The sequence below is a fragment of the Psittacula echo genome, assembly GCF_963264785.1.
Source record: "Psittacula echo genome assembly, chromosome: 5".
NCBI lineage: Eukaryota > Metazoa > Chordata > Aves > Psittaciformes > Psittacidae > Psittacula > Psittacula echo.
This window is the reverse complement of record NC_137739.1, coordinates 70739774-70767733: the sequence shown is the minus strand read 5'-3', so window position 1 is coordinate 70767733 and position 27960 is coordinate 70739774. Positions and strand designations below refer to the sequence as shown.

At 38.8% G+C, this 27960-nt stretch overlaps 1 protein-coding gene across 1 annotated transcript in view; it reads left to right on the top strand.

Annotated features, from left to right (window-relative positions):
* Positions 1-27960, top strand: part of SYNE2 (spectrin repeat containing nuclear envelope protein 2) — a gene marked incomplete at both ends in the record, with an annotated part of 167744 nt that overhangs the window by 39159 nt on the left and 100625 nt on the right. Inside the window, 21 exon segments of the mRNA XM_080618232.1 lie at positions 197-355; positions 1042-1203; positions 3728-3829; positions 5101-5301; positions 6291-6456; positions 7187-7299; positions 8058-8260; positions 8617-8736; positions 8827-9115; positions 9871-10040; positions 11923-12235; positions 12968-13132; positions 14141-14497; positions 14958-15092; positions 15939-16100; positions 17328-17474; positions 20301-20456; positions 20859-21124; positions 22250-24359; positions 25862-26184; positions 27717-27861. Coding sequence (XP_080474358.1) covers positions 197-355; positions 1042-1203; positions 3728-3829; positions 5101-5301; positions 6291-6456; positions 7187-7299; positions 8058-8260; positions 8617-8736; positions 8827-9115; positions 9871-10040; positions 11923-12235; positions 12968-13132; positions 14141-14497; positions 14958-15092; positions 15939-16100; positions 17328-17474; positions 20301-20456; positions 20859-21124; positions 22250-24359; positions 25862-26184; positions 27717-27861 — 5964 coding nt within the window.

Here is a 27960-nt window from a genome sequence, read left to right as displayed (position 1 = left end):
TGACAGGGATATAACAACACAGGATGCATTCTTAATCTCGTCATATATGAAATTCCTTATATATAAAATAGATTATTTTTTGTAAGGCTGTTGTTTCTCTAAACTGAAAAGAACAATGCATCATTTAAAAATATTTTGCTGAATAAACAGTCATAAGTAAACATGTTCATAAGTATCCATTTTACATTTCTCACAGATTGAAGAGGCAAAAGAGGAATTTAATGATCATGCTGAAGATGTAGACAAAATAAATCAGATCTGCAAAAATCTTCAATTCCAGCTCAATAAAATGAGAAGCTTTGAGGAGCCTCCATTTGAGAATGAGGCTAACGTTATTGTGGACAGATGGCTGGATGTATGTAAAAAGTAAATTATCAGGGTGGTCTTATCTCTTATGCATTATAGTAATTGATTCTGACGTGTGTGTAATATTTGCAATAAATTAAGTGCAGAGATTCTAAAGAGATAAATCCAAGTGTTTACCAGGGCAGAGCTTGTCAAGTGACTATTGGCGTAATGTTTCTCATCTGTCAGGTAGTTTATATCATGGGTACTCCTTGACGGTAAATAATTCTAGGAAAGGCAGAAAGGCAATATTTGTGCTTTCTGCATGAATCTGTAAGCTTCCATAACAACTTCTGTGGATTTAGTCTTTGGAGACAATCTGGAGAATTACAGTGCTGATGCTTTTGGTGAGAAATGTTTGCCACTGTCAATCTAAGCAGTGCATCTATACTGAGATTAGATGGTATTTACTGAGAGTAGATAAACATTAATGAGCAAGGCTCCTTCCTAAACCTGCCCTAAAACTGGCAAGCTGCTGTTGTGATTGGTATGTTTGGTGACATGTGTGGCAGGGATTTAAATATCTTCTCCATGACCAGTTTACTGTGAAGGCATGAGGTTTTTTTTTTCCCTTGCTGCACTTTTTTTTGTGGGTGGTTTCATTTTGCTCTGATTTTATTATGCTGATTTTGCTTTTAGAATATAACTCTCATTTTGAAATCCGTATGTGTTTTCTGTACATAAATCTCATGGTAGATCAATGAAAAGACTGAAAACTACTGTGATAATTTGGGAAGAGCTCAGGCTTTGTGGGACAAACTTCTTAGTTTATCTGGTACAATCGACGCTTGGGCACATGCAGAACTTAAGAACGCAGAAGACCGTTGTCTGACTGAAGAGAACCTTACACAGTTGAAGGTAAGTTGAATGGAAATCTTTTATTCTAACTGGAGTGATATGGACTTTGGACTGTAAACATGCACATCACAGAAATATCAGCACTGCAAAAGCAGAGGAAGTTGTAACATTTGCAGTTGTATATGCATAGTTTCACTCAAGATACTGTACAATATATTTGGGGGTACAAACCTTGAAAACTAATAAATGGAGTATATGTATACTAAATTGTTTGAAATTAGTGCAACACTGCAAATGCTGCTTTAGACTACAGAAGCTCTCTCATTCCTTTGTGCTGTACAAACAGCAAAGAAGGCTTGGGAAGCTTGTAGTCTAGAGTGCAATGGTGCACATGTTTCCTTGTGCCTAGAGAAGAAAGAGAAGAGATTGTGTATAGGGTAGTGATTAGTTTTCCAGTTAGAAATTGCCTATCAGTGAAGATGCTGGAGCCTCAGAAATGATCAGAGAATGCACGGTTCAGGAAGAGGTTGTAGAGGTGTCTTATTTGTTCCTGCAGTCTTTATTCTGGTATGCTTTCCAGCAAACATAGTGTGGCCTTAGTAGTGACTGGCTGCTAAAGGTCTCCAGAGGCTGCACCAGCAGAGCCTGAGCTGCCCATGCCCCTGTTGCACAGACTGTAGCTTTAACTCTTAGTATCAGAGTGCAGTTGGATGCAAAAGCACATGCACAAGCTCTGTGCCATTGAAGAGCCTCACATACGTGGGTAAATATTTAGATTTCTGACTTTAGATCCATAATTGACCAGCTATGCCACTTTGTTGGTATATACTAGCTATATGCCAGTATCTACTAAACAAAATATTTCCTGCTTGCATAGGGTTGAGACGTAAATATATCCCATATATGCTTGTCCGAAAATATGCATGCGTTTTTTTCTCAGTGTTTACACACTACAAATGCCCTGGTTTTAATTACACTTACTTGCAGCATTACTGCTACTGTTAGCACAGAGCACAGCTTGTTTGTTTTAATTTGCAGAGCAGTAAAAAGCGTTTTTGATGTCTTCTTTGTATATAGATCTTCCCAATGAGCCAGTAGTATAAATACTGTGCAGAGGCTAATATTTTGTCACATTGTTATTGCCTTTACCATTGTATTATTGGAACTTACCTGGCGTGGTTCAGGTCCCTGATGGCTCCAGTAAAAATGCACCAGCTGGCAACTGCATCTTAGGAGTCATTTTGTTACCTGGAAACTGCTCAAGCCCGGCATGATGTGACCATGCCCCCAGCAAGCCTCTGTTGGTGCTTGGGAAGGTCTGTGCTGGGGGTGGCTGCTTTAAGGTTCCTCTGCTGCTCCTCTGTGAGAGGATAGTTCTCAAAAGAGAGGGGAGAAGAGGGCAAGGGAGAGAGAAACTATGTTTCCTATGAGCTACTATAAAACCAGAATAGAGGAGAGAAAACTGAACTCTATGTGTTGCTATTTTTTTTTAAATACCTCAGAGCAGCTCAGGTTCAGGTATCTATTTACTATTATTTCTTTTGTTGTTGATCCTGAAGCATCTCTACATTAATGTTAATTACAAAAACCCCCAAACGAACTGTTGCAATATGTATCATGTTATATAGGGTTGAAACCCAGGGTCCTTTGTGACCACCCAACAGAACACCGGTGCACTTGCTTTCAAGAAGCCTGCCACCAAAGAAAAGAGTAATGAATTATTTGACTGTATACTTAAAGATAATTTCAGTATAAATAATGTGTGAGAAGTCCTGCTTTCCACTGTAGCAAGTATGCAAATGCAAATGGGAACTCTTTTAAGGGCTGCAGTACATGAACGGGTTTTGATGATTGCTTGCATAGAGACTGTAGAAGGAGTACTTTGTCCTGAGGGAGTTTGGAGTATCAGTTTGGGAATATGAGACAATGTGACTATCCTGTTTCTAAGTTGAACCTGGTATTTTACTTCCACATTACTGGCTTGTTCCAAAATCCATTCAAAGGTAGAGTAGAGGTCTTTACATATGCAAAAGATCTATGTTAAAAAAGTGCTTAGAGCATGGCTTGTATTTTATCAAGTCCCTACCAGAGCATATCATCAGGATGCCAGTTCTAGACTGAAACATCTGAGCATATCCCTTTTTTAATAGTAGCTGCAAGAAATAAATAAAAAATTAAAGATTATTTTCTTGCAAATTTATTTTGTTTAATATAGAATAAGTTATTCTACAATAAAAATATAATAATCATAACATATACAATAAATATTAGTCATAATAATATAGTTATAATTATATATTATAATAATAATTATATAAATATAATCACAAAATAAAATAACAACTATTGATAAGTTTATGGTAGATTTGCATTAACAAGTGCTTTACCTGTGAAACAGAGTGTTTCTGACTCTAACACCAAAAAAAGTCTGAATTATTAAAATGAAAATCAGGATATGGATCAGCTGTGGAAGCTCTATATGCCGCATTGCAGAATCACAATATCAGCAATGTAATTTTCGAAGAGAAAGATGGAAATTTAATCTGGGGGAAACACAGTTACCGATGTGTTTTTCCACCTTCAGGCATGCTTACAAGCCCAAGAGGAAAAGCTACAGAAATTTGACAACACGGTGGCTGAGATAGAAGAACTTCTAAATAGTAATGAACCTCCACTGGAGCTACAGGTACGAAGACACTTTTACAGCTAATACGCCAGTACTCATTACTAAAGCTGTGCTTCTAGTATCATCTTTGCCACAAGCATGTCTTGGTTTGACTTAAATCAAGCCAAAGAGAATTGGAAGCATTTTGTTGGCTATTAGCAGCGACTTTTCATTTGTTGTTTTTCTACAGCTGTTAGAACCAGACCTGTCATTTTAAACACAAAGGCCTCTTTCAGTCCTGTGCCTTTTAGGAACTTAGACGTGACCCAGCTGTTTTGCAGACCTGCTGAAAGAGGCCAACATGAGTGATATCTGGCTTTTAGCTACTGGCCAGTAACAGTGGGCCTCGTCATCCCTTTGGGGATCCCAGCAGCTCAGCATGCTGACTGTTTTAAACTGTACCTTTACCTGGATATGGCTTAAGGTAGCTTGGTAGCATGTAGCTATTTGCATAGAGTGGTGTTTTCCTGTGATGTTTTCCTTTGGGATATCATAAGGAAATCTACATCTTTTTGTGTTAACTTCACACAGCAAAGAATAAATTATTCTCCACTGCTTGAGACCACATTAGCTTACCATTATCCTGTACCAGTTCCCTAAACGTGATCCCAGTGTCCATCAGATGTACCTTGAGCTTGACCTGGTTTGCCTATTTGTGTTTATCCTCAGCAGGCAGTGAACTCAGAGGAGATTCACTGGGTAAAGTGATCTAAGGAGCTTAGGAAAGGACTCGGCAACCTTGTACTGTGCACACTGCTCTTTGGGAGCACCAGATGACCTTCAGTTGCTGTCTCTTGCAAATCTGCACAAGCCTTAAGGACAAGGTTAAAGACCTATTGTTCCGTGTGACTGGTCTGAGCCAGAGCTCCCTACCTTTCTACTCTCCTTGCCTATTGTTTGGATCGGCATGGGGAATTTGCCCTAGTGGGATCACTGAAGGGAGGTGTGTTACAGGGGGAGCTGGCACCGTCTTTTTCATGATAGCCAAGTGCAGGTAAGGCCTTCATCCAGCTGAGGGTAGACTGACAAATAAATTTGTTAGTAAAGCAGCACCAGTAAATACCATCACAAATAAAGATGAAATCAGCCATGCTGATTAGGAAGAACAGGGCTTAAATACTATTGTTTTTCAATCTGTGGAGTGAGAGAGAAAGAAACTGGAACAAGCTGTGATTGAAGTATCTGGATTTCAGGTAATTTTATTGCTTTTTATGTCTGTCATGGAGTTCAGTAATACTCTAGGAAATCAATCTTCTATAGTTTCTTAACTATGTTTTATTTTCAATTTTAAGATCATCAGGTCATCTGTTGTGCAAAAAATGGAGCTAATAAAACAGCTCTTCTCAACGAAGAGGGGAACCAGTGAACTCAGCTTGAATACAGCAGAACTAAAAGGAGACCTTGATTTGGCCAAGACACAGATTGGAATGACTGAATCGCTTTTAAAAGCTTTATCTCCTTCTGACACCTTAGAGATCTTTACTAAGTTAGAGGTAGCGTGCCACAAATTATGCATCTTTTATAATTTTGTTCATTATTTCTCTCCTGGGCAAGACTTCATAAGTGTTTCTCCTATGTATGTTGTAAAGTGCTAAAATAACTCAGGTGAAGAGCCTGGCTTGAATATTTCCTTAAGCTGCCAGAAGCATGAAAGAAAGCCTGTTTTCACTGGATGTTATCAGATGTAGTTAGTTAATTCTTGCAGCTATTGCAAATAGTTAGTGATGGGCATGACAACAATGTACTATCCAATGTAGGTTGAAGCAGTAGTGGGGGTACTAGGTTATATGTTTTCCAAGACTGGGTAATACACAGAGGTTGTCTTTGTGCAAGGGAAGCTCCTAGTAGGCAATTTGAGCCAACTTTTCATACTCTTTGCACCAGGGAGAGAGGTGAATAAAGCTGCTTCTTGCTTGGAAGGTTGAAAGCTGGCAAGATTTAAGCCTCCTGTTGAGGAGTGGATTATGCACATTCTGGGCATCAGTCTGCTCGTGTTTGGGGCAGTGAAATCACAGGCATTGGAAGAAAGATGCTTTTTTAATTAATTCTCTCAGCTCCCTCCAAGTTGTTTTTCAACCCACAGGGACTTGACCTACAGAGTAAGGCATTTAGGGGTGGAATAATACCTGTGGCAGCTAAGGCATTATAGCTTCTAGGTATTATATTCTCTGGAACATACTATATTATTGTGAATTTCACACACCTATTTTGTGTGATGCCAAAATGTGCAAGAGTGACTATATGTGTGATTATGTATGCATACAGATGTATACGTACTGCTCAAGGAGAGTTTAGTGCTTGTATTTACCTATTTGATTGCCTTATTAATTCAGTATACTTTCAGAAATTATTTTGGCGCATAGACAGGACTAAATCCTTTTGCAAAACTCTGGTTGGTACAACAGCAGCTCTGTACAGGGAACTTCTGCTTGCACTTCAACATTTTCTTTGTAACAGTTGTCCTTTTTTTTTTTATATTCAGGAGATACACCAGAAAATTCTGCAACAAGAGCACTATGTGACATTACTCCAAGAAGAGACAGATTGTCCTGATGTGGATGAATTAAATAAGCAGCTTAAATGTGTCACTGATTTATTTAATAAGAAGAAACATGTGTTTCAAGATCACTTCATTGGTGTTCTGAACCGTAAGCAAACACATTTCACGTTTACATAGGTTTATAGGTTTGTATTGACCATCATAATCTCTTAAAGGTTATACAATTAATTTATTCTTGGCTCGGTGTCTGAAACTGCTTCAATAGCTCAAACAGTTTCAGGGTTCTCAACAAGATAAAGATTTGGATAAAAATGGCTTTTGATTCCAAACAACCACTCAATCTGAATCAAAGTATTTTATTTCTTATTTTCACGTGTAAAAAATAGATAGAGGAAATATAAATCATAATTCAGGAAAATATGTCAGAACATTACATGAAAAAATACAAAAATCAAAACGTTTTCATTTTTTTCCAGTCATTTTTTACTTAATCTTAGTTATGAGAATGAATAAGATTATTAGATAATTTTTAGTTTTATACAGATACAGGGTTGTGCAGGTGTAGAATTAGGCCCAAAGATAGTCTCGTCTTCAGATAGTTTTTGAGTCATACTTATTTGTGTGGAAATGATAAAAGTTGCCAGTAGGCAAACCCGGGAAGCAGACTGTCCCTCCCAAATGAACAGGTATGTTTATTGTCAATTAATAAAAAGTATGAGCTACAGCATTTTTTGTCACGTGTCCTGGTGTGCAAAGCAGCCTTTGACAGTAGCACTGACAAATGTAATTACATATTGTCTGAAATCTTCATGTTAAATAGGATTTTCTTTTACACAATATAGTTAATGAAGAAAATTGGAACGTATCTGTTTTTTCAGGTCAATGCAAGAATTTTAATGACTGGTTCAGCAGCACTCAGCTGTCTTTGAAGGACTGCTTTGACCCCTCAAAAACAAAACCGATACTGGAAGAAAGACTGCAAAGGCTAAAGGTGAAGTATTAAAATGTTCAAATTTCTAAAGTTGACTGTACTCTAAGTTTTACTTTTTACACAGGAGACTGTTCTTGGGGGCAAATTCATCTACAGTAGTTTTGTAACTTGAGGCTGAAAGAACATTTCTTGTAACTTAAAGCATTATGTCAGTAAGTAGATTGAAAATAAACTATTTCAAAATGGAGTATTAGTGCTCATGTTCAGACATAGCTGGGCAAGTGAGAGACAGGACAGTAGTTAGTGAAAGTCAATGCACCAAGTACTTCAATATGCAAAGATGCAGAAAATCAAATAGGTGGAGAGTAAAATGAAATTCTGACCCCCATTTGACTCAAATATGAAAAATTGCATTCACTTTGCTGCAGCCAGATTTTCGCTCTGTCGGACAGAATCAACAGAAAAGAGGGAAAGTCACAACATCTATGAGCAGCAATGACAGTTCAGCAGAAGAAGACGTAGTGATGCCAGTGCTAGATTTGAATGCTGCTTGCCTATTTCTTCTCTGTGTATTTGTACTGTAGAGAGGAAAATCCAAGACATCTGCCTCTTTCCCCTTATTTTGCAAACAGCAACTTTACCAGTTACAAGTGGAATCATCAGCAAGCTGTCAATTAACATATATTCTGTTTCAGGGACTGGAACTGCTATAGAAAATATTATGGAGATAACAGAAATTGAAAAACTCTTGTAACATAAGTATTTATTATACAACAGAAAATTTGACAGATGCATCTTGTGTTTGTGCTCTTATTCAGCACTTCCTAACATCTGAAGGTAAAGACAGAGATATCCAAGAAGTTAAAACTTTATTGAATAAAGTGAAGCATTACTTGCCCAAAGCAAGCATTAACCACCTTAACAGCCGTGTGAGAGATCAAGAAGCAGAACTACAAAGATTGATCTCCAAATGTCAGAAACGGGCAAAGGAACTTGGTTCTTCTCTCCAGCAGCTCAGTAGGTAGGGAACTAATGTAGTTTCTGACATTTTAATCACAAGGGATGCAAAATGATTCATTATTAAACAGCCATAGTGAATGGCAAACAACCCTGCTTTTTATTAAAGATGAATTTTCATAAAGGGTAATGAGTGTTTTGTTGTATGCTTCGTGTGTTTTTTCACTTCATAGCAGACTCAGTGTTACATGGGAGTATGGGTTTATGAATAGTCTCAGTGATGTGAACTGAGATACTAGAAATTAAGCTTGTGCTTAGAGCTGTGTGATGAGGCACATTACGTTACTTTTTCAGCAAAACACTGCTGGCAGCAGTAATGCCTTTTATTTTGACCTATGTCTGTATTTATATTCTCTTTAGCCTTGAAGAAAGCGGTACAGTCTTGGAAGGATGGCTCACTGCTCAGGAAGAAAAACTGAAAGAAATCAAAAACGATGAGACAAAACTTGAAAAGTTATATAGAACACTGTTAGCGCAGAGGTATTGTTTTCTTTGGTCTCTATCTAAGAACTGTCTTCTAAAGACGTTGTCACAACAAATAGATGTTTATTAATTTTTTGTATTTTTCAGAAAACCATTTGACTCCATGGCTCAGCTTGCAAATTCCTTGAGGGAGGCTGGGCTAACAGAATATCAAACTGTTTCAGAAGCCAGTGATCTTATTAGTAGATACCAGACACTGGTAACACATGTAAGTGAAATGGCAGGGAATACTGAGAGACTTCCTGTGGAAGAACAGAATTTTGAAGAACTTGCCCAGGATGTTTCTTGCTGGATCAAAAAGCTCGAGGAGGCTATTAGTAAGCTGAGTTCACAGGAAAGTGAGTTGCCATCAGATGAAAGGATTAATCAAGTAAAGGTATTGGGTAAAAAGTATTCCTTTTCCACTTCATAGTTCATGCTAATAGCGGGGGAATGTTTTATGAGTCACTACCCCGTAAAAGATACTGTCACTGCTGATGGCCTGTGGTTTTGTGACTTATTTGGGGGCAGAGAAATGTGTTTGGGTGGGTTGATTGATTTGTTTTTGTGTAGTTTATTACGCACATCAGATTCTCTGTTGCACGTCTGTGTGGAGCAGCACCCAGTGGTTGTGCACCTTCCCTTAATAGCCTGCTCCAGAGGTGAAGAGAGTAGTCAGTAACATAGCTGGGACATCTCTCATGGCTTTTCAGGTGTGCTAAAGTGCCATTGTGCTGGGCTGCTCCACTGCCTGGGTGGTGGGTTTCTCAGGCCTCTTCAGTATCTCCTCTCTCTGACTACTTAGGATAAAGAATGCTGGGTTTTACATATGGAAGGGGTGACATTGTGACGAATCTCTTTCTCTAAGATTTGAAGCATTTTTTTTTTTTTTTTATTTATCAGCACAATACTGTGAGTTGGTTTTGGGGTTTTTTTATGTAGAGAATAATTAATAAATCAGCTTCATTATCCCAGACATTCTAAAACTAGGTGATCTGTCCATTTATGAATCAATTATGTAGTATATTGGAAGGAGATTTCTTTTGTCTTGAACAGCACAGTACAAAGTATGAACAAATCATTGGTAATACCTTTTATTTTGTACCCCAAAACAGTTGTGGATGTACTGCTTCTGCTTCTTGTTTAATACAGGAAATCACAGCTCTCAAAGATGCAGGAGAGGCCAAAATACAGAACATGGTAGCTCTAGGAGAAACTTTAATGAGAAATGAAAAAAATAAGAAGCCAATGGTTCAGCAGACTATTTCTGAGCTCCAGCACAAGTGGGAAAGCACCTGTCAGCTGGCCACTGAATATAGAAGGTAATGTGGAATTTGCCAAGAGGCAATTCTGCTATACTGACTTTCTTCTCTTCTTCCTGTACTAGTTCCATTGAATTTGTGTTCTTTGGGGGCACAACAAGATACCTACAGAAATACTTGTCTTTCTGGAGTGTTGGATTGAAAGGTCAAGTGGGGGATGTAGCCAGGAGGTATAAGGGATGTGGCAGGACAGCTGATGGGGTCTGCCCAGCTTGCCTCAGATTTGCTTTTGATACTTTTGATACTCAGCCACTCCTGTAAGAAAATGAAAAAAAAACACCCCAACCCAAATAAATATGGACCCAATGCTCCTTGTTTCATTAGGCTGTGCAGTGAGGGTACACTGATTTAGCCACTGTTGTGGCCCTTCCCTGCTCTGTGCCCCAGGTGTGATCCCTAGCAGAGGTGGGATCTACCTTTCCACAGGTTTGTACTGTTTCAGAAGAGTTTGGGGTAAATCCAGGAGGTTGGGATTTTTAAATTGTTTTTAAAGCCTGCTTTATTCTGGCTTTCTGAGAGGCTTTCTTGGCTGTAGCAGCTGGTAAAGGCACTTTAGTGTTGCTGGCACTGTGGCAACTGTGTCTGAGAGCCAGATTGATCCTTTAAAACATACCAGATGATTTCAGGTGTGTTGTGTAAACATAAACTTGCACATACAGACACTTTCAAGATATTTGTTTGCCATAACCTCCTTGAACCAGCTTTAAGTAAAAGCACTGGGAACTTTGCTGTATACTTCTTTAAAAATGTCCAGGCAATGAATTACTAAAACAAATATTTTTGAGAATATTCAGTTGCCTTCTCTTATTACTGAGCACTTTGTGCAAGCAATACAAGTGGCATTCAGAAAGGTAGAGCATTGGCTGTATTGGATCCAATACAGCAGAATGCAGAGCACCCTCTTCACAATGTGTTTGAGGGAGGAGATGGGGTGCTGAGTACGTCTGAAGAGATGTTCCAGGACCTTGCAGGATCAGATCTGTGAATAACAGGTGTGACATGGTAATGGCAGCAGTGCAAAGCTGGAATAGGGAACTTGAAGCAAGAGTACTTAACATATGTGAGGCTAACACTTTATTTCTCATTTTCCAAAAAATACGAATCATAAGGGGCAAAAAATGAAACACTTAAGCTTTGCTTTTGTCCTCACTTATCCTCGTGTACTTTACAGTATTATAACCAGACTTTATTTATTTGGATTTGTTTGTGTGGGATCATAATTTCAAATGTTGGCATTTAAGTTCCATCTGGAAAATATCTGAGCTTCATCACACTGAGCTAAGTGTGAACATAGAAATCTTACTTTTGTCTCACTCATCATAGTTGCATATTTCCTGTGGGCAAATGCAACTTGTTCACCTGCAGCAGGCCAGCATGCATGCTCATAAAGCACACAATCTGCAATCCAATGTCAAGGTCGGGGAAGTAGGCACTGGATTGTGCTAGCATGACCCATATTCCATATGCTAGTTTTGTTGTCTATATCTCTAAAACACTCTTGCACCTCCCATCTCAACTAATGCAATGTGTATCATCTACAGAACATTCTCTTTCAGGAGACTGTCATAAGAAGTTGTCAAAGAAAATGGATTCATAGCCATACTGTAGTTTTTAAGCAGAACTTCTGCTGTAATGAAAAGTGAAAAAATATGAAGCCTGAGCGTCACATCTCAGATGCTAGAAACTAAGGCTTTAGAAGGCTAAGGTCTAAGCGGGTTAGTCACTTGTCCAGTTCAGTAGCAATAACTTAAGTAGTTTAAAACCTGAAAAAAAAGTATTCAGCATGCTTAAGTTCAGCCTGATTGTTGACTTGTTCAGTTTGACATTTTCTAGGAAATTAATAAAAAATTTTAATACTATTAAACACAGTATTTTTTCTTAGCCCTCAGGAGCAACTTCAGTTCAACAGGGAGCAATACGAGCAAAGCAAAGATGATCTGAGACTGGCTTTAACCAATCTGGAGAAACAGCAACGGGAGATAGGTTTTGCCCTTCAACCTGGTTTACGAGAGAAGCAAGCTCAGCTGACAAAGTATTCCAGCCTCCTGCAGAAAGCAGAAGATTTGACTTTCCTATTTAATGAATTGAAAAGCCAAGAAGATCGCCTACAGGGTCACACTGGGGATCCCTGCTTCACAGAGTTGGAATGGTTGGAATTAAAGCAACAACATGAAAATCTGCTTAGCCAGCTACAGGTTGGAACCTCTCTTTCCTTATAGGATTATTGGTATGCCTGTTGATTGCAGTTCTCACTGTTTGCCTGTAGTGTCATTCAGATGGCAAGTTTATAGGTAAAACTGGGGGTTGAAAGTTCCTCTGTAGGACAGGGAATTTCCCCTTCCCCTCCCCCCACCCCGTGGGAAAAAGAGCACCAGAAGATCATTTTTTTCACCACCTTGTGCTTTGCAGAGGGATAAATTTAAATAAATGAAACCACAGTAAGTATGAAGAACATTTTGTTCCTGTATAAACAAATTCAGATAGCTGTAATATGAAACATTTGTTCCTATAAACTCCAAGCCACAATAAGTTGGTTATTCATTTTTTTTCTTTTGGAAGGATGAATGGCTTTTTCTGCATCTTGTTTGTTATTGGTTCCATCCAGTTTAGTGCAAATTGCTTTTGCACCCTGTGTGGCATTCTGCATCTAATCTTTAATCTATTTTAAATAGCAGACATCACTTTTAGAGGTATATTATTACGGAGTGCAAACTCCTCTGCTTCCTGCTACTAATGAACATTTTGTTCACCGTGGAGGACATGATGTGCTGGGAAGAGGGCCAGGTATTTTTTGTGCACCTGTGGTTAGCTATATATTTTATAGCAGGCAGGTTTTTTTGTGCTGCTGAGGTCCTGGGAAAGCTGTGGGTAAATTACATTTGTTTGAGCTAATGGTAAACTAATCCTAGAAATTCCTTGGTTTCTAGACCATAGTGCAGACATTAGAAAGTCATGTTCAAGAGCACCAGCAGTTTCAGGATATGGTATCAGGCCTAAGCATGGACCTGAAAACTCTCTCTGAGAAGCTTGCTGACTATGAAGGTCCAGCAACAGAGCAACCATCAGCAGAGCAAGCCCAGTTGAAATCACAGGTATGCTGCACGTTTTGCATCATGGAGAAAGTGGGTCTATGTCCTAGGGGCTTGTACAGACCATCACATTTATTAACAAGAACTGCTAATGTGTCAAACTGAAAAAAATAAGAAATCTTATCAAAATATAAAGTATATGTTATATTAATTTTATCAAGATAACTGTAGGCCTAAACACAGTCTTAATAAACTGAGTGGACTTTTATTGTCAGCTGAACTGAAGATAGAATTGTCCTAGCTCAAGCACACAGGCTTCTTCAACTTGGTTGTTTCATTTGAGGTTTTTTGTTGTTGTTGTTGTTGTTTGATTTTTGTGTTTTTTTGTTGTTTTTTTTTTTCTCTCTGGGCATAACTAGGAGAGAGATTAAATTTGGTGTTAGTCGGTGTCTTTAAATTAGCCAGAGCAAAAAGCTTAGGAAGATGTTGGTGAACATTTTTAAGAAGTGTTCTTCACACATGAGTAGACATTTGTTTGCACTTCTGCAGGTTGGATAACAAAGTCTTGTAGCTGTGAGCATAGAGAGCTACTGAAAGCTGAGACAATAGCTCAGATACGGATCACTGCAATTCCCCATCCTCCAGTATTTGCTATACCTCTAATTAGGAAAAAGGAGTAAGAGAGGGTGGGAATTATTTGCTCAGAACTTGGAAAGATCATCATACACCTCACAGCATACTGTCTGATTATTTTATCATTGTCTTGATGCTTATAGCTTCAGGTGTTCTCTGCTTATTAAAATGACTAACTAAAATTAGTAGTTTAGTACTTGACCTTTTGCAGCAAATAGGCCTGCTTATAGCTTCAGGTGTTCTCTGCTTATTAAAATAACTAACTAAAATTAGTAGTTTAGTACTTGACCTTTTGCAGCAAATAGGCCTGCATGTGCTTTTCAGCACACTTTGTTGTTCACAACAAATGTTTATGATTTTAATGATTGACTTTAGATCTTAACATTAAGTATATTGAGTGAGGATACTTTCCAATAAAATGTTTCTTTGTGTTTAAAGGAACAGCAAGGACCTCTTAGTCGATGTGAAGACGCGTTAAAGAAGATTTTGGTTTTAGCAGAAACTGTTAAACAAAACACCTCTTCACCAGGACAGAAGTTTATTAAGGATGAGATTGAAACACTTCAGAGTGAACACAGAAGTCTGGAAGAGAGGCTTGAAAATGTCAAGCAAAAGAAAGAAAATATTTCAAGTGGAGCCCTTGAGTTTAAAGAGGAGTTTGGTACTGAAATACAGATGAAAGGTAACGCAGATACAATGTTGAAGAGAGAGATACAGATCACTTCTGGTACTCCTGTTGCTGCAGAAGAAAGCCTGACTGCGCTGGAGTTAAAGGAGCCTTTGGAAAAGCATGATGTGAGTGTATTTGTTGACGGTAATGACAGTGGAAGACGGGTTAAAGAGGCTTCTGCCCCTCAGGTGCATCCTTTATTTTATTGAAATTAAGCCTTCTGTAAGTACATGTGTATAAAAATCAAAGATGTGGGGAAGAACTCCCTTAACTTGTTATAAGAAGTCTGTAACAAGCCAGTAGTATCTATTAAAAAGTGTAGTACAGCTTTCTCTTGCACTTAATTAGAGCAGGTATCCTTGATAAGGATACAGAGGGAGAAGGTATATAGATGAGAAAATTTCAGATACACTTCTGTGAAAGAACTCTGAGAGCCTCTTTTAAACTAGTAAGGCTTGTTTACAACTGCAGCAGAATATTTGTCCTGTTTGTTTAGATAACAATTTTTGCCATTCAGAGATTCAATAGTAAAATACAATATTTACAGTCACACAACTAGGTTTTGTTTGATATTATTTCTCTTAGGGTCAAGATGTAAATGGAAATATGCCAGAGAAAGAGAAGCAAAATGATCCACTTTTGGAGGAAAACAATGTATTGTCAGACAGCCCTTTGCAGGGTGTCTGTCAAAGCAAGGATAAATTGGGGCAGACTGTTCAGGTGCCTGACCAATATGTTCAATACATGTCAGTGTATATATATCCGTGTGTGTCTGTTCACTAGAAATGCATATGTAATTCCTTAAAATTTGTAGTCTTACAGTGACTTAATTTAATTATCTGATGAAAGGAGTAATAAAGTATCTTCTCCAAATCATCCCTTCAGCCTTGCACATGAGAAGTGTGTGAGAGATCAATGTGATGATCTCTGTAAGCCCCCAGGGCTTGGACCCACTTTCTCCATGATGCACAACCTGCAACATACCTGTGATTTCAACAGGTTTTGTCAACTACGTGGTGACAAATGAGATGTAATGAGAATGAGATGTAATGAGAGGTCACTGACCTGGAACTGCTGATCTTTAGGGGACACAAAGAAAGACATTCACACTGTAAACGACTTCACATGCACAAAGCTGAGGGAACAATTTGGAGAACTCACTCACTGACCTGACTATTGAGTGGTAACAGCAGTAGGGAGAGATGACCATCAAAATTATGAGAGTAGAAACCATCTGTGCTGGCATTTCTGGAGAAGGAGCAAGATCAGTAGTTAAAAGTTGCCAAATGTGTCCGAACAGAAACTTCTATGACAGTATTAAAAATCAGGTGAGCACTTAGTCCAGTTCAGTTTCTCCTGAAACTCTTCATAGTGATTAAGGTTGTGATATGGCAAACAGATCCGAACAGGTGTTGCTAGAAGACTCTGGGTTTGGGTTACCTCAGCCTTTTTCTTCATTCATTAAGTTAATTGAAAATAGCTTGTGGAGTGTGTCATTCCTTTGTAAACTCAGATTTTGGACTGTGGCTTTTACTAGTTGTAAACATTTTGTATTTTTCAAAGCAGGGGGATGCTGATAAAGAGAGCCCGAGTATGGACAAGCATGGTAGGGTTCAAGATGAAGTTCTGGACAATGCAGTTCAGGGTGGTGAAGCAGAACTGGAAAGACATCAGGATGGTGTTGGTATTGAAGGTGATGACACAGGAAAGGCAACCCATCCATCAGAGGTAACTGGACAGGAGATTATGCAACGGTGGTTGAGTCTAAGGGTATATGTAGTGGGGATACCTCTAATAAATAGTAAAAACCTCAAGTTATATCAAGCTATTTTTGTCTGATGTGCTGTATACTTAGTATGCATTAACTCTGAATCCTTTTCTGTACTTTTAAAATCGATATGGAGGGATTTATTTTTTCTTCATTAGTGGCTTCCTGAGGACATTGCATTGAATCACCTGGATGTATTGTGAGGTCATCTTACCATTTTCTTGAATTCTGTTATTGTGCTTGAGTCTCATTTATTTAGATTTCTAATTTACATATTCTGCATGTATGGGGCTGCATTTGAAATGCTGTGTCCTGTTTTGTGCACCCTGGTACAAGGGGAATTTTGACAAACTAGAGCAGCGTTTACGAGTTGGAAACATAATGAGTGGGAAGAGGCTAAGTTCATGCTGGAGATAGAAAGCCTAAGAGGGGTATAAGCAGTGTAGTTGTGACAAGATGGAGCACAGTATGCACCATGAACTGGCTGAGAATTAGGGTAAATTTATTTATTCCGGTTGTTCTGGGCTACTTCTAGTACATCTGAATTGTAGCCATTAGCTGAGATATCTGTGCAGCATGGACAGGTCCCTGATGCTGTGTTCTTCCCCATGGTCATACTGTAAGGATTTGCCATTCTTTAGTTTGTGTGGTTGGCTGATTTATTTTATCTGTCTCTATATGATAAACAGTCTCAGGCAGAACTTACAGTCAGCAAATGCCTTAGCATGTACATACAGCAAATCCCCAGGCTGTCCATGGGAATATCCTGCCTGGCTGGGTGTCTTAACCACAGACTTACTGTCTACAGTACAAGATTGGAGCCCCAGGAAAAAGCTAAATCTTCTAAAAAATGCATTCAGGACTGCATCCAGGGGTACACAGTTCAAGGTACATGCTTAGAATAATGAAAGATGAACAGCGTAGGTCAGAGGAATTACATCTGCAATTTTTCTACAAATTTATAACAAAATTATAGCACTGCTGCTTCTAAATGATTTCCTCTGCCATAACCCTGCCCACAATAAATTGAGATGTAACTGTGGTTTTCCTCATCTACCTATAATTACAGGCTTTGTAACTTTGTCATCCCGAGCACTGTTATTACTACTGAGCAGGTTTGATTAGGGCTTTTTGAATACTCAGTTGTTTTTGTTTTGGTTTTTTTTTTTTCATTTCGTGCAAAAAAGGAGAAATGTAGCGTTGTCGAGAATCAATCATATGAAGAAGACATGGAGCAGGTTCAACAAAAGGTGTGCCGGAAGAGTTGTGTCCCAAAATCTTCAGCAGCTGAGAAAGATAGTCTGGAACCTAACCCCTCAGTTTTTGCACATCAGGTAACCCACATTCTGTTATTTCAAGCTAAATTTCTCACTCATTGCCTTTTTTGTTTCCACATGGGCTTCAGCTGAAGTTCTGTTGTAAAAGAAAAGGAATTATTGTCACATCAAAATTGAGACCATTGTGTGTAGTTCTGCTTTGTGTCTGTGGTAGTTACGAACTTTATCCAAAGTGCTAGCCACATCATATTATTCAGTGGATCTGTTTAAAAAGAGAAATATTGGTTTTCAGAGCCATCATAATCAATCTTTATGATATTTAGAGTTTCTATTTAAATTATTAATCAATGCAACTTATTTCCATGTTATTGTAGTTAGCTGTGATAGTGTTGCCATCACAAGGCGGGCAGATCAGAAAACTGAAATCCGAGGGTGATCCAGCATAAGAAAATAAATGAAATAGAGAAAGGAGAATTAATTCAAGCTGAATGAATAACAAGGTACAAATTTGAGAAGGATGTGAAGGTCCTTGAATGCATCCAGAGGAGAGCAACAAAGCTTGTGAAAGGGCTGTAAGATTTGTCCTGCTAGAAGGAGCTATGGACTTTGGGTTGTCTAGTTTGAAGAAGAGGAGGCTGAGGGGTGACCTCATTGATCTCTACAGCTTCCTGAGGAGGAGAGGAGGAGAAGGGTGGTGCTGATCTCCCTGGTATCCATGATAGCATGCATGGAAATGGTCCAAGGCTGCACCAGGAGGGGTTTAGACTAGACATTAGGAAGCATTTCTTTACCAAGAGGGTGGTCAAAAACTGAACAGGCTTCCTAGAGAGGTGGTTGATGCCTGTCAGTTTTTAAGAGTCATTTGTACAATGCCCTTAATAACATGCTTTAACTTGCGGTCAGCCCTGAAGTGGTCAAGCAGTTGGACTAGGTGATGGCTGTGGATACCTTCCAACTGGAAATATTGTATTCTATTCTAGATTGACTGATTTTTCACTTCTAAATGTGATCTTTAAGCATGTGTTTAAGCATGCCGAACTTGGGGTTTGCAAAGAGAAGGGGAAGTAGGTTTTGCTGATTTCCTGAGACAGGTATTGGATAAAAAAGGATTTAGACTGAGGGCTATGCCTTAGCCTGAAGCCAGAGTCGTTTTGTCAATTTCCCTTGGGCCTGCACTGTGAAGAGTCAGCAGTGGAGCCCTGGCTTTGTACCTGAAAGACAGTAGCTGGTTAGCAACACCCATGCTCTTCTCATTTTTTATATCGCTCTCCAACCATCTAATGATACTGAAAACATACAGGAAACATTAAAACTAGTGTCTGGGGAGATTGATACTGTGTGTCTGTGTATATGGAAAGGCAGTGCCAAAATATATGTTGAGAACATCATGGAACAAGCAAAATGTCTACACAGCAAGCCTGAGGTTTTTCTTAGTGTCAGGACACTTTACTGTGTGTTTTGATGTGTTTATATTTCATTCTGGTAAAGTGGATTTACTTCTCACTCTGTGATAACTTAACCTGAGTTTTTCAGCTTACTTAATTCAATGGCACTCCAGTTTCCTAAGATGAAATCTTATGTCTGAATTGATGCAACTGTTACAGATGTTTACACAGAGAAATGGAAAAGTTCTCTGATGGACCATATTTTGAGTGCCCCTCTTCAGTTTTGACTGAAAATAACCAAAAGAGTTCAAATGAATAGAGTTACGATTTTCTGATAATGTCTACAATGTGCTACCTGTTTCCCACAATTGGAAGCAGGTATATTTTAGATAGCTCACGACCCACAAGGAGACAGAGACAGTGATAGCTTACAAGGGATATGGCTGCTGGGATAGCTGGCTGCTTCCTAGTAAAATAATCTAAAGTATCAATATAGTAAATTTGTCAAACAAGAATATGTCATTGGTTGTTTTATATGTTGGTACTATGTACAAGCTCGCACTGTAGTCACATTTGTATGTTTGTATGTATTCACTCACACAAAGTCTATGCATGAAACACATCGCAGTTTACACCAGGTATAGGGGGAAGATAAGCATGGAAAGATTTTTAAGTTATTGCCATGTGATGATAAGCCTTTGACATTTCATTTTTATTGTTGTCTGCCCTAGCAGAAGCTGATATAGAGGATTGCATTTTGCATCTGAATTGGGTCGGGTTGAGAGTATCCACTTAGGCAACCTCAGCTCAGCTGATGGGCTGTTAAACCTGGACACCCCAAGTGACTTGTCCTTCTGTCATTGTGGGAATTGATGTGCCAGGGTCTGGTTCAGGAGCCGCCCATTCCCTTCCTCCCCACCCCAACTGAGACATGGCTCCCTAGCACTCTTGTCTTACCCGTGATGTCAGATAGCATTTGTAGTAGCAGCCGTAGCTTTGTGTCACATGCATGAGTTGCTTTGTGCTTCATGCGTGAGTTGCCCTGTGAAGAATAGTTGAAGAAAAGGTCCTGGTGAAGGCTGCATCAGTGTATCAAGGCAGGTGCTGAGCAGAAGGAATGTAGGGGTGAGGGGAGACTAAAGGTCTATGAATGTATAAGGAAGAGGGGAAAAAGACAGGATAGACCTGTGAATGTATCAGTAGCAGAGGTGGGTGCAGGGAGAATGTTATTTGAAGGCGGGGATATCAGAGTTTCAAATTTAAAATGATGAGCAGAAATTACATAGCTATCTAAGCAGTGCTGTCAAGCTGGGGTGACCACAAAGGGGAGTGGTTGTGGTGTAGGTTCCAGCCGCTGGGTTGTGGTTGACCCACAAAGGCTGTGGAGGATGCCACAGTAGGATTTAGGCATGACTTAAACATGTGAAACCAAGTGCTGCAATCAGAAAACTTTTTGGTTTAGGACCTTCACAAATAAGAATCCTGTTTTGTGTTGTAGGACACAGATGCAGAAGTAGTTGTCCAGAAGGAGCTACTTCCTGGAGCGCAAGTAAACACTGAATATTTTGAAGAGGAACAAAGGGTCAATGAGCTGAAGAATGAAGTGGCTGAACTGGATATTGTGCTTATAAATGAACAATTAAAAGAACTGGAGGTATGGAAAGTGCAAAGCCATTCCTCATTGTTAATGTAGTGATACACTTACAGAATTATGATTCACTTGGGCAAAATAAAATTGTTGCATATCGTCCTATCTGAAGTTTGACTGCATGATTAGTCAGTATATCTACCAGGTAATCTACAAACACTGTGCCTTAATGCAAGTATGTCCATGTAAATACCATATTTTGTACTGCTGTTCTGGAGTGCAGTAGTAGATACACCTATGATTGCCCATGTGCTTCCATGATGTGCACAGGCATGCATGTTCATTTGCATGTGAATGAACAAGTATATATTTGTAGATATATTGATATTTAACTGTAGTTTGTGTTGAAAGCTGAAAGTGTTTTGAGATACTCTTTTAATCCCCTCTCTGTGGTGGGCTTGATTATAGAATTTACAAGCTGAACTGGAAACATGGAAGGCAAAATCTTTGTGTCATAGTCAAGAAGCTTTTCCCAATGCAACAGGATCAAACAGAGCAGGGCTGCAAACCACAGATCCTACAGTGCCCTGCTGGGACAGGCTGCTTCAAGAACTTAATGCTGTTAAGGCAGTGAAGCAACAACAGTACTGTTTAATTAATGAGTACCAGAAAAATCTTTCTGCTGCACAGTCCTCAATGAAAAATCTATCAACAGAAAAAGATAACATAAAAATGTAAGTATAGTTGAGGGTTTCTGATCATAGGTTGCAGAGCAAATATGGTCCTAGAATGAATTTTCTGCCATGCTTGAATAATGCTCAGCAAAAAACCGATGTTTTATCCATCTCATTAATATTGGGTATCCAGAGAAGTCTCATCGGTTTGTAAATTTAAGAACCTTAAACAGCAGCATTTTGGGGGGGTTCTTTGCTATTCTTTAGCAACATCTACTCTTTTATTTTTTAGGCAAAACAAATAAATGGTTGCTGTGATCAAAACCTATAGAAAAGCCATATTAAAATTATGGTAGATGTGAAATATTAATTTTTCTTTAAGGACTCATCAGTTCTGTTTTTTCCTGAGTGAAATATCTCATTACTCTGAAAATTAATCTTATTTGATAGGAAGAATTCTGTGGCAGGAAGTAAGTCTACACTGTCAATTCAGAGGTAACCAATGCCCACAAAGTATTTAGCACCTTTTGTGAATTAGCCTTCAAAACATGTAACTAGCCTACTATCATTCACAATAATGTATCACAGTAATTTTAAAATCTTTAAAATAAATAATGTTAATTTACAGCACAGAACAACACAAAAATAAAAATCTAGCTGCTAAATGTATCTTAGGTGGGAATTTCAAAATACTCCTGGAAATAAAAGATGAGTAGATAATCTCTTGAATAAATGGGAATTTTTAAAGTTTTTCTTATACCTTAGCTCTAAGCTTCATCATAAATCAGAAATTACCATAAAATATTAATTCACTTAGCGATGAACAAACACTATCGCTGATTTTTAAAATTTTATTTATTGTAACTTTAAAGGGAGGCTACATTCCTTTAGGAAATCACACATTCTGTATTAACAAATACTGTAGTTTTAGAGAATATAAATTAGAATATACCTTTCTTGCAGAGTTATCTAGAAATAAGTAGTGCTGCAGAGATAAGCAAGAAATAATGATACTGAAACAGTGGTGAGGAAATTTGTGAGAGAACATTGAGAGATACATACGATTAAATGAATAAAGTGAGTGAATAATTTTCTAAAAGCTAAAATTATTTTTTTAAAATGTGTCTATTCCATGTTTTAGGAGTTTGTTTTGTTATTCTTAAACACTGCTCATATTTTTGGCAGGGGCCCTATGAGCAACACAGTTCTTCTGGAGAAAATTAAGGCATGCATAGAGTCCTTAAAAAAAGAAAGAGATGTCTTAAACCAGTTGAAGACTCAGCAAGAAAGTTTATCTCAGCATTTAACATGCATGGATAAAGTATTAACTGAAAGCCAAATGAGGCAACTGGAGCAATGGTGGCAACACATGGAACAAACAGTGCAAAAGAAACATGATCAAGTTGTAGCAGAAATCGATGAATTTAATCTGCTTATGGATAAAGCACGGGATATTCAGAGACTGATACAAGAACAGTATGTACAAGCAGAGTTACATTCCTCAGCTGCAGGAAAAGCCAATTACCCTGTACTTTGGACTACAGAGCTACAGGACATTAAACATGGTCTTTCTCTATTAAAAAGAAGGATTGAACTGCAGATGAAAAGAATTTGGAGTGATCAAGAGAAGGTAGCTTTGGAGAACTCTATACATGATTTGCAGAGCAAATTGGAAGCATTATCAACACAACAAACTCTTCGAGAGGATATTCAGGTCACTGGTCCTGCTCTCATGAAAAATGAAATTATGAAGAAGCTGAAAGAAAATATTTCATGGATCAAAGATTCACTGTTCTCTCTTGATCAAAAAGCAGCACTTTTTCCCAGTGATGTTAAATCACAAATCAGAAGTTGTCAGCTTCTAATCACAGAAGTTCAAAACAGAGAACCTGTGATTCTATCACTGAATTATGGGCTCCAGCACATCATTCCCAACTTAAAGCCAGAGGAGAGCTCTGATATGACCTTCCTTGTACAAACATTACAGAATTCATACAAGGCTCTTGTTTTAAAATCAGCTCAAAGATTACAGCACCTAGAGCTCCAGCTGGAGGAGAGGCAAAAACTTATTGCAGAAGTAGAAAAAGTTCACTGTCAGCTTCGCAATGCTGAGATTCTTGCCAGGCCTGACATGAACAAAAGCAGCACATGGTCAGAATTAATCAATCAACAAGCCATTTTAAAGGAGATTTTAAAGGACATACAGGAAATAGAAGGGCTTATCTCATCCCACTGTACAGAAAGCCAGGTCACAGCTGGGGAACTGAGCCTGTCTGAACAACTATTTTTGATTGATCAGTTAAGAAGTCTGAAAAACAGAGCAAGGAAGACACTGAGACAAATTCAGAGTAAACTTCATGAAGTAGAAAGAAAGATAGTTGTCTACAAAGAGTTTGCTGAAGGAGTAATTTTACTGCAGAGAGATCTTAGTGACCTACGTTCTAGTGAAATTAACCTGGAAGAAGATGAATTATTAGGTGCCCAGGTGGAAGTGAAGGATAAATGCAAAGCACTTCAAGAAAAAGTAATAGCTTTTCAATCCAATTTGTCACAAATAATGAAGTACGAAGAAATCTTTGAATGTGTAGGACTAAAATGGGACTCACTGCAGCTGGATGAATTGCAAACTAATTTTTTAAAAATTAAAAATAAAATTAAAGGGAAGATAATACATTTTGATAACGTTGTTAGGGAATATGATATGATTCAAGCATTGCTAAATGAAATCCGGACTGTGGTATCCACTGTAAGAAAAGAAGCTAACATGCTAAATGATAGCTCTAGCTCTTCTCCTGCTGAGAATCTTATATCTGCCCTGATTCTGTTTCAGACAGTTCAACAAATATTGTACTTAATCCAGGAGACAGCAAATCAACTAAACAAAAATGAGGTCTTTGATACACCATTCAAAGAATCTAAGAGGAAAGAAATGAAGAACCTGGAGAAAGATGTTGAGGAATTGAATCAGCTTCTTAAAAACTTGGCCTCTGGTCTCCAGGGTGTAAGCAAGGAAGGTAGCCAGAATGAATCGGAACATCTATCCCACATCATAAAGTATATTCAATCAGAGCTCCAGCAGCCACTTCTGGTAGATATGAAAACAATGCAGTACGAAAAGATACGATGGGAAGCAATTCAGAATATGATCCAAGCAAAGTTTTCTGCTATTAAATGTAAAATGGAAAAAGAGAGGGAAAAACAAGAAGAAAAATCTATTGCCGCTGGTACAGATGCAAAATTAGAGACACTGCAAGATCATGAAATACAGCTGAAGGCAGACATTGCTGCCCGTGTTGTAAGTATATTTAATAAAAGTAAGGTATGGCTTTATGTCTTTTCCCAATAATGAGATGATTTGTGGGTGACTAGCATTTATCTTTTCATGACTTATATCCTTCTTTTTATTCTAATAACTGAATTGGCTCATGGTCATCTCTGCGTTGAGGGATATGATAGGAATCATGATAAGAAAATAAGGATACAGAAAAATCAGGTTTTTTTCAATTTGGTTATAATCAAGCAGTGGGGATTTGCATAAAAGAAAAGTAAAGGGGAGGAAGGAAAAGGTTGTGTTGAAATATTGAGCTGAAGAGAGGCTGGGTGCAGTTTTCGTGGGACTATTCTTGAGACTGATTCTAGGTACCATTTTCAACTGTGACAATGATAAAAAACCCCAGAAGTTCCTTGTTTCTACTGTAAAGAAAAAGCTTATAAGTTGGGAATGATCAAGGAGAGTAAAGCACAGGTCAAACCAATGGGATCAGGCCTCAGGAAGAGTGAGGAAAGGAATGGCAACCAGGATCCAGGGCTTCAATACAAGTATATAAGGCATTGATAAAGGATTGTTGAAGGGTTGACCTGATTCGTGATGCCTTTGTCAGGTAAAGTCCACTCAAAAAAGCAGATGGTGTTAGAGGGATGAGGAGTGTTGAGAGCAGTTAATAAAACTGAATTTGCTCAAGCTGGTAAACTGGGGACAAATGGGAAATCTAGCTGAGATATAATTAAGCAGGGAGTAGGCTTAATGGATTGAGAAGGACTGCTTAAGCTAAAGAGAAGTGTTAATACAAAGAGAAAGTGTTAGTTATAAATTTATGTTGGAAACCAAAAGAGTGGTAACTTTCATAGCAGAGAGGTTCTGGAATTGTGTCATGATCAAGAAGACCTGTGCCTTGACTGCCCAAGAGATTAATGGATACGAACAAGGAAACATAAGGTAGTAGCTAATAACAGGGCGAGGAACTCAGTGTCCCTGATGGACTTACGGTCCTGCCGCCAGATTTCCTGGTTTGCTGTGCTACATCTTCACTGCTTGGGTATTGTGCAGAAAGCACAATGCCAAAATTTCTCTGCCATGTGGGAATCCAGTAGGTGGCGAAGTCACGCGTCACACATTGTTCTGTGTATAAATACATACAAGAAGAGGCTTTAGCTTGAAGCAGTTCGGTAAGTCATAGCAGAGATATCCCGTCCGAAAACAAATACAGCATCAATGTTTGGGCTTTCCTTGTCTGAACAGATCGTAAGATTGTATGCTGCCATGTCCATAACGGATCTTGTGGCTCTTGTGTTCTGCCATCCTTCTCTCTTGACTTTTCTAGTATTGACCTGTTCCTGTGGTGGAGGGCAATCAGTCCATAGCTACAGCACTGTTCTATGACTGCCTAGGGAGAGGACAATTACGGGGCATATTGGTCTCAGAGACAGCCAGGTGTGAAAATCTGAGCAGACCATCTGGTATCCAGAGGAGCACAGTAGTTTTTCTTGATTGTTCCTGTGTCTTTTTAACATTTTCAGAGTACTCTGGAGGAAGCATGTGAGACTGGTGAGCTTTATACCACGGCTGTTCAGAGGGCTGCCAGGTTGCTTGAGGACTACAAAACACAAGTCCAGTCTGCCGCACCAGAGCTCAGTAGCTCAGAGGAGGGCTATCAGACCCCACAATGGGAACCAGAAGTGTTCAACTCTGCAAAGGCTAACATAGAAAACCTGTACTCCAAGCTGAAAAACCTAGTGAAACCAGAAGACAAAACTTATCTGGAAAATACTTTAACAGAATTAACCAATAAGAGTTTGGCATTAAGGAAGAAGGCTCACAGAAAGGAAGCTGATGAACAGAGGTAGGTTTTAGAGGTCTTACAGTTCCTTATTATAAGAAATTTGACTGATAATAAATGCAGTGTTGGTTTTGCTCTGATACAAACAGGTGATTTAACAGAATGAACTTTAAGCATTTCTGTTGTTTCAAGGTGTGATTGGAAGGAAAATTACTAGACAATAATTCCATTGCTACTTATTTACAATGCAGTCATTTTTAGCATATTCAAAAAAGTATCTGTGGGGTATGACTAAGGGTCATAGGGTACCACAATCAGAAGAAAGCATATTTCCACAGTCTCTAATTCGGTGCTGGTGCAGGTTAGAACAATCTTCGGAGGTGCCCAGGGACCCTAGTGCATGTCTTCCATAGACTATTCTGATGACTTAAGGAAGTAAAGACCAAACAAGATGCAGGCCATAGTTTCCTTCCTTCAAATATAGGTATGGAAGAGATCTGAAGGTGTATACCTTCAGATGTACCTCCATGTGTATGCACAGAAAATGTCTGGGAGATAGTGTAAAAGGTCCTGCAGCTGGGTCAGGGCAATCCCAAGCACAGATAAAGGCTGGGCAGATAATGGATTGAGAGCAGCCCTGAGAAGAAAGACTTAGGAGTGTTGATTGACAAGAAGCTCAGCATGACCTGGCAATGTGCACTTGCAGCCTAGAAAGCCAGCTGTATACTGGTCTACATCAAAAGGAATGTGACCAGAAGGTTGATGGAGGCCATTCTTTCTCCTCTCTACTCCTCTCTAAGCCCACCTGGAGTACTGTATCCAACATAAGAAGGGACTGTAATGGCTGTAAACTGAAACTGGGTAGATTTAGATTACATATTGTGAAGAAATTCTTCACTGTGAGCATTTTTTGACGCTGGAACAGGTTGTCCAGAGAAGTTGTGGATGCTCCATCCCTTGCAGTGTTCAAGACCAGGTTGGGTGAGGCTTTGGGCAACCTGGTCTAGTGGAAGGTGTCTCTGCCCATGGCAGGGGGTTGGAACTAGATGATCTTTAAGGTCTCTTCCAACCCAAACCGTTCAATCACTCTATGTTTTTTAAATTATGTGCTCATGATCCCGTGCTTCTGGTTCTGTTAAGCATAACCTTCAAATCTGCTTTTATAATAAAAGAATTGGATGACTTTAAAGGCTTTATTAGCAAATAGATGGCAAGATATGGAAATAAGAAACTGCAATTGTACAGTCCCCACGCATTGTAGGGAGAAATAGACTCTGTGGAATATGTGAATGTGTGGGAACTAACTTTTGGGAATGCCTGGGGAGGATGGAGACTTAGATCATGGCATACAATTCTTTTGAGTAGCTCCATGTCTGATATTTGGATATACATACCTGCTTTTCTTTACCTCTGGGGCATTTAGGCCTCTTGACCGAATAACAATGCTCCAGTGCCCTAAGAACAAATGCTAATTGAAGATAATTTCTAAAATAGTAAGGGCTACCAGCTCAGAAGATTTTCTTTTTAATTCTGGTGAGCATTATGGTTGGAGAGAGCAACCACAACAAATTTAATTGGTCTATTGTTTCCCACAGGTATTTAGAAAAATACAAAAGCTACACAAAAACCAAAGATAAGGTGTGTGATAATCTTAACAGACTGCAAAAGATGCTTAGACAGTCTTTGTCTCAATCACCGATGTCTTATAAAGAAGCTTTGGACCACTTAGAAGAAAGCAAGGTAAAAAAGGCTCCGAAGAACTGAAAAATCTCATGCAAAACTGTTACGCAGTTATGAACACTGTATCATAGTGTTCCATCCTAGTAGAAAGAAGTGAAA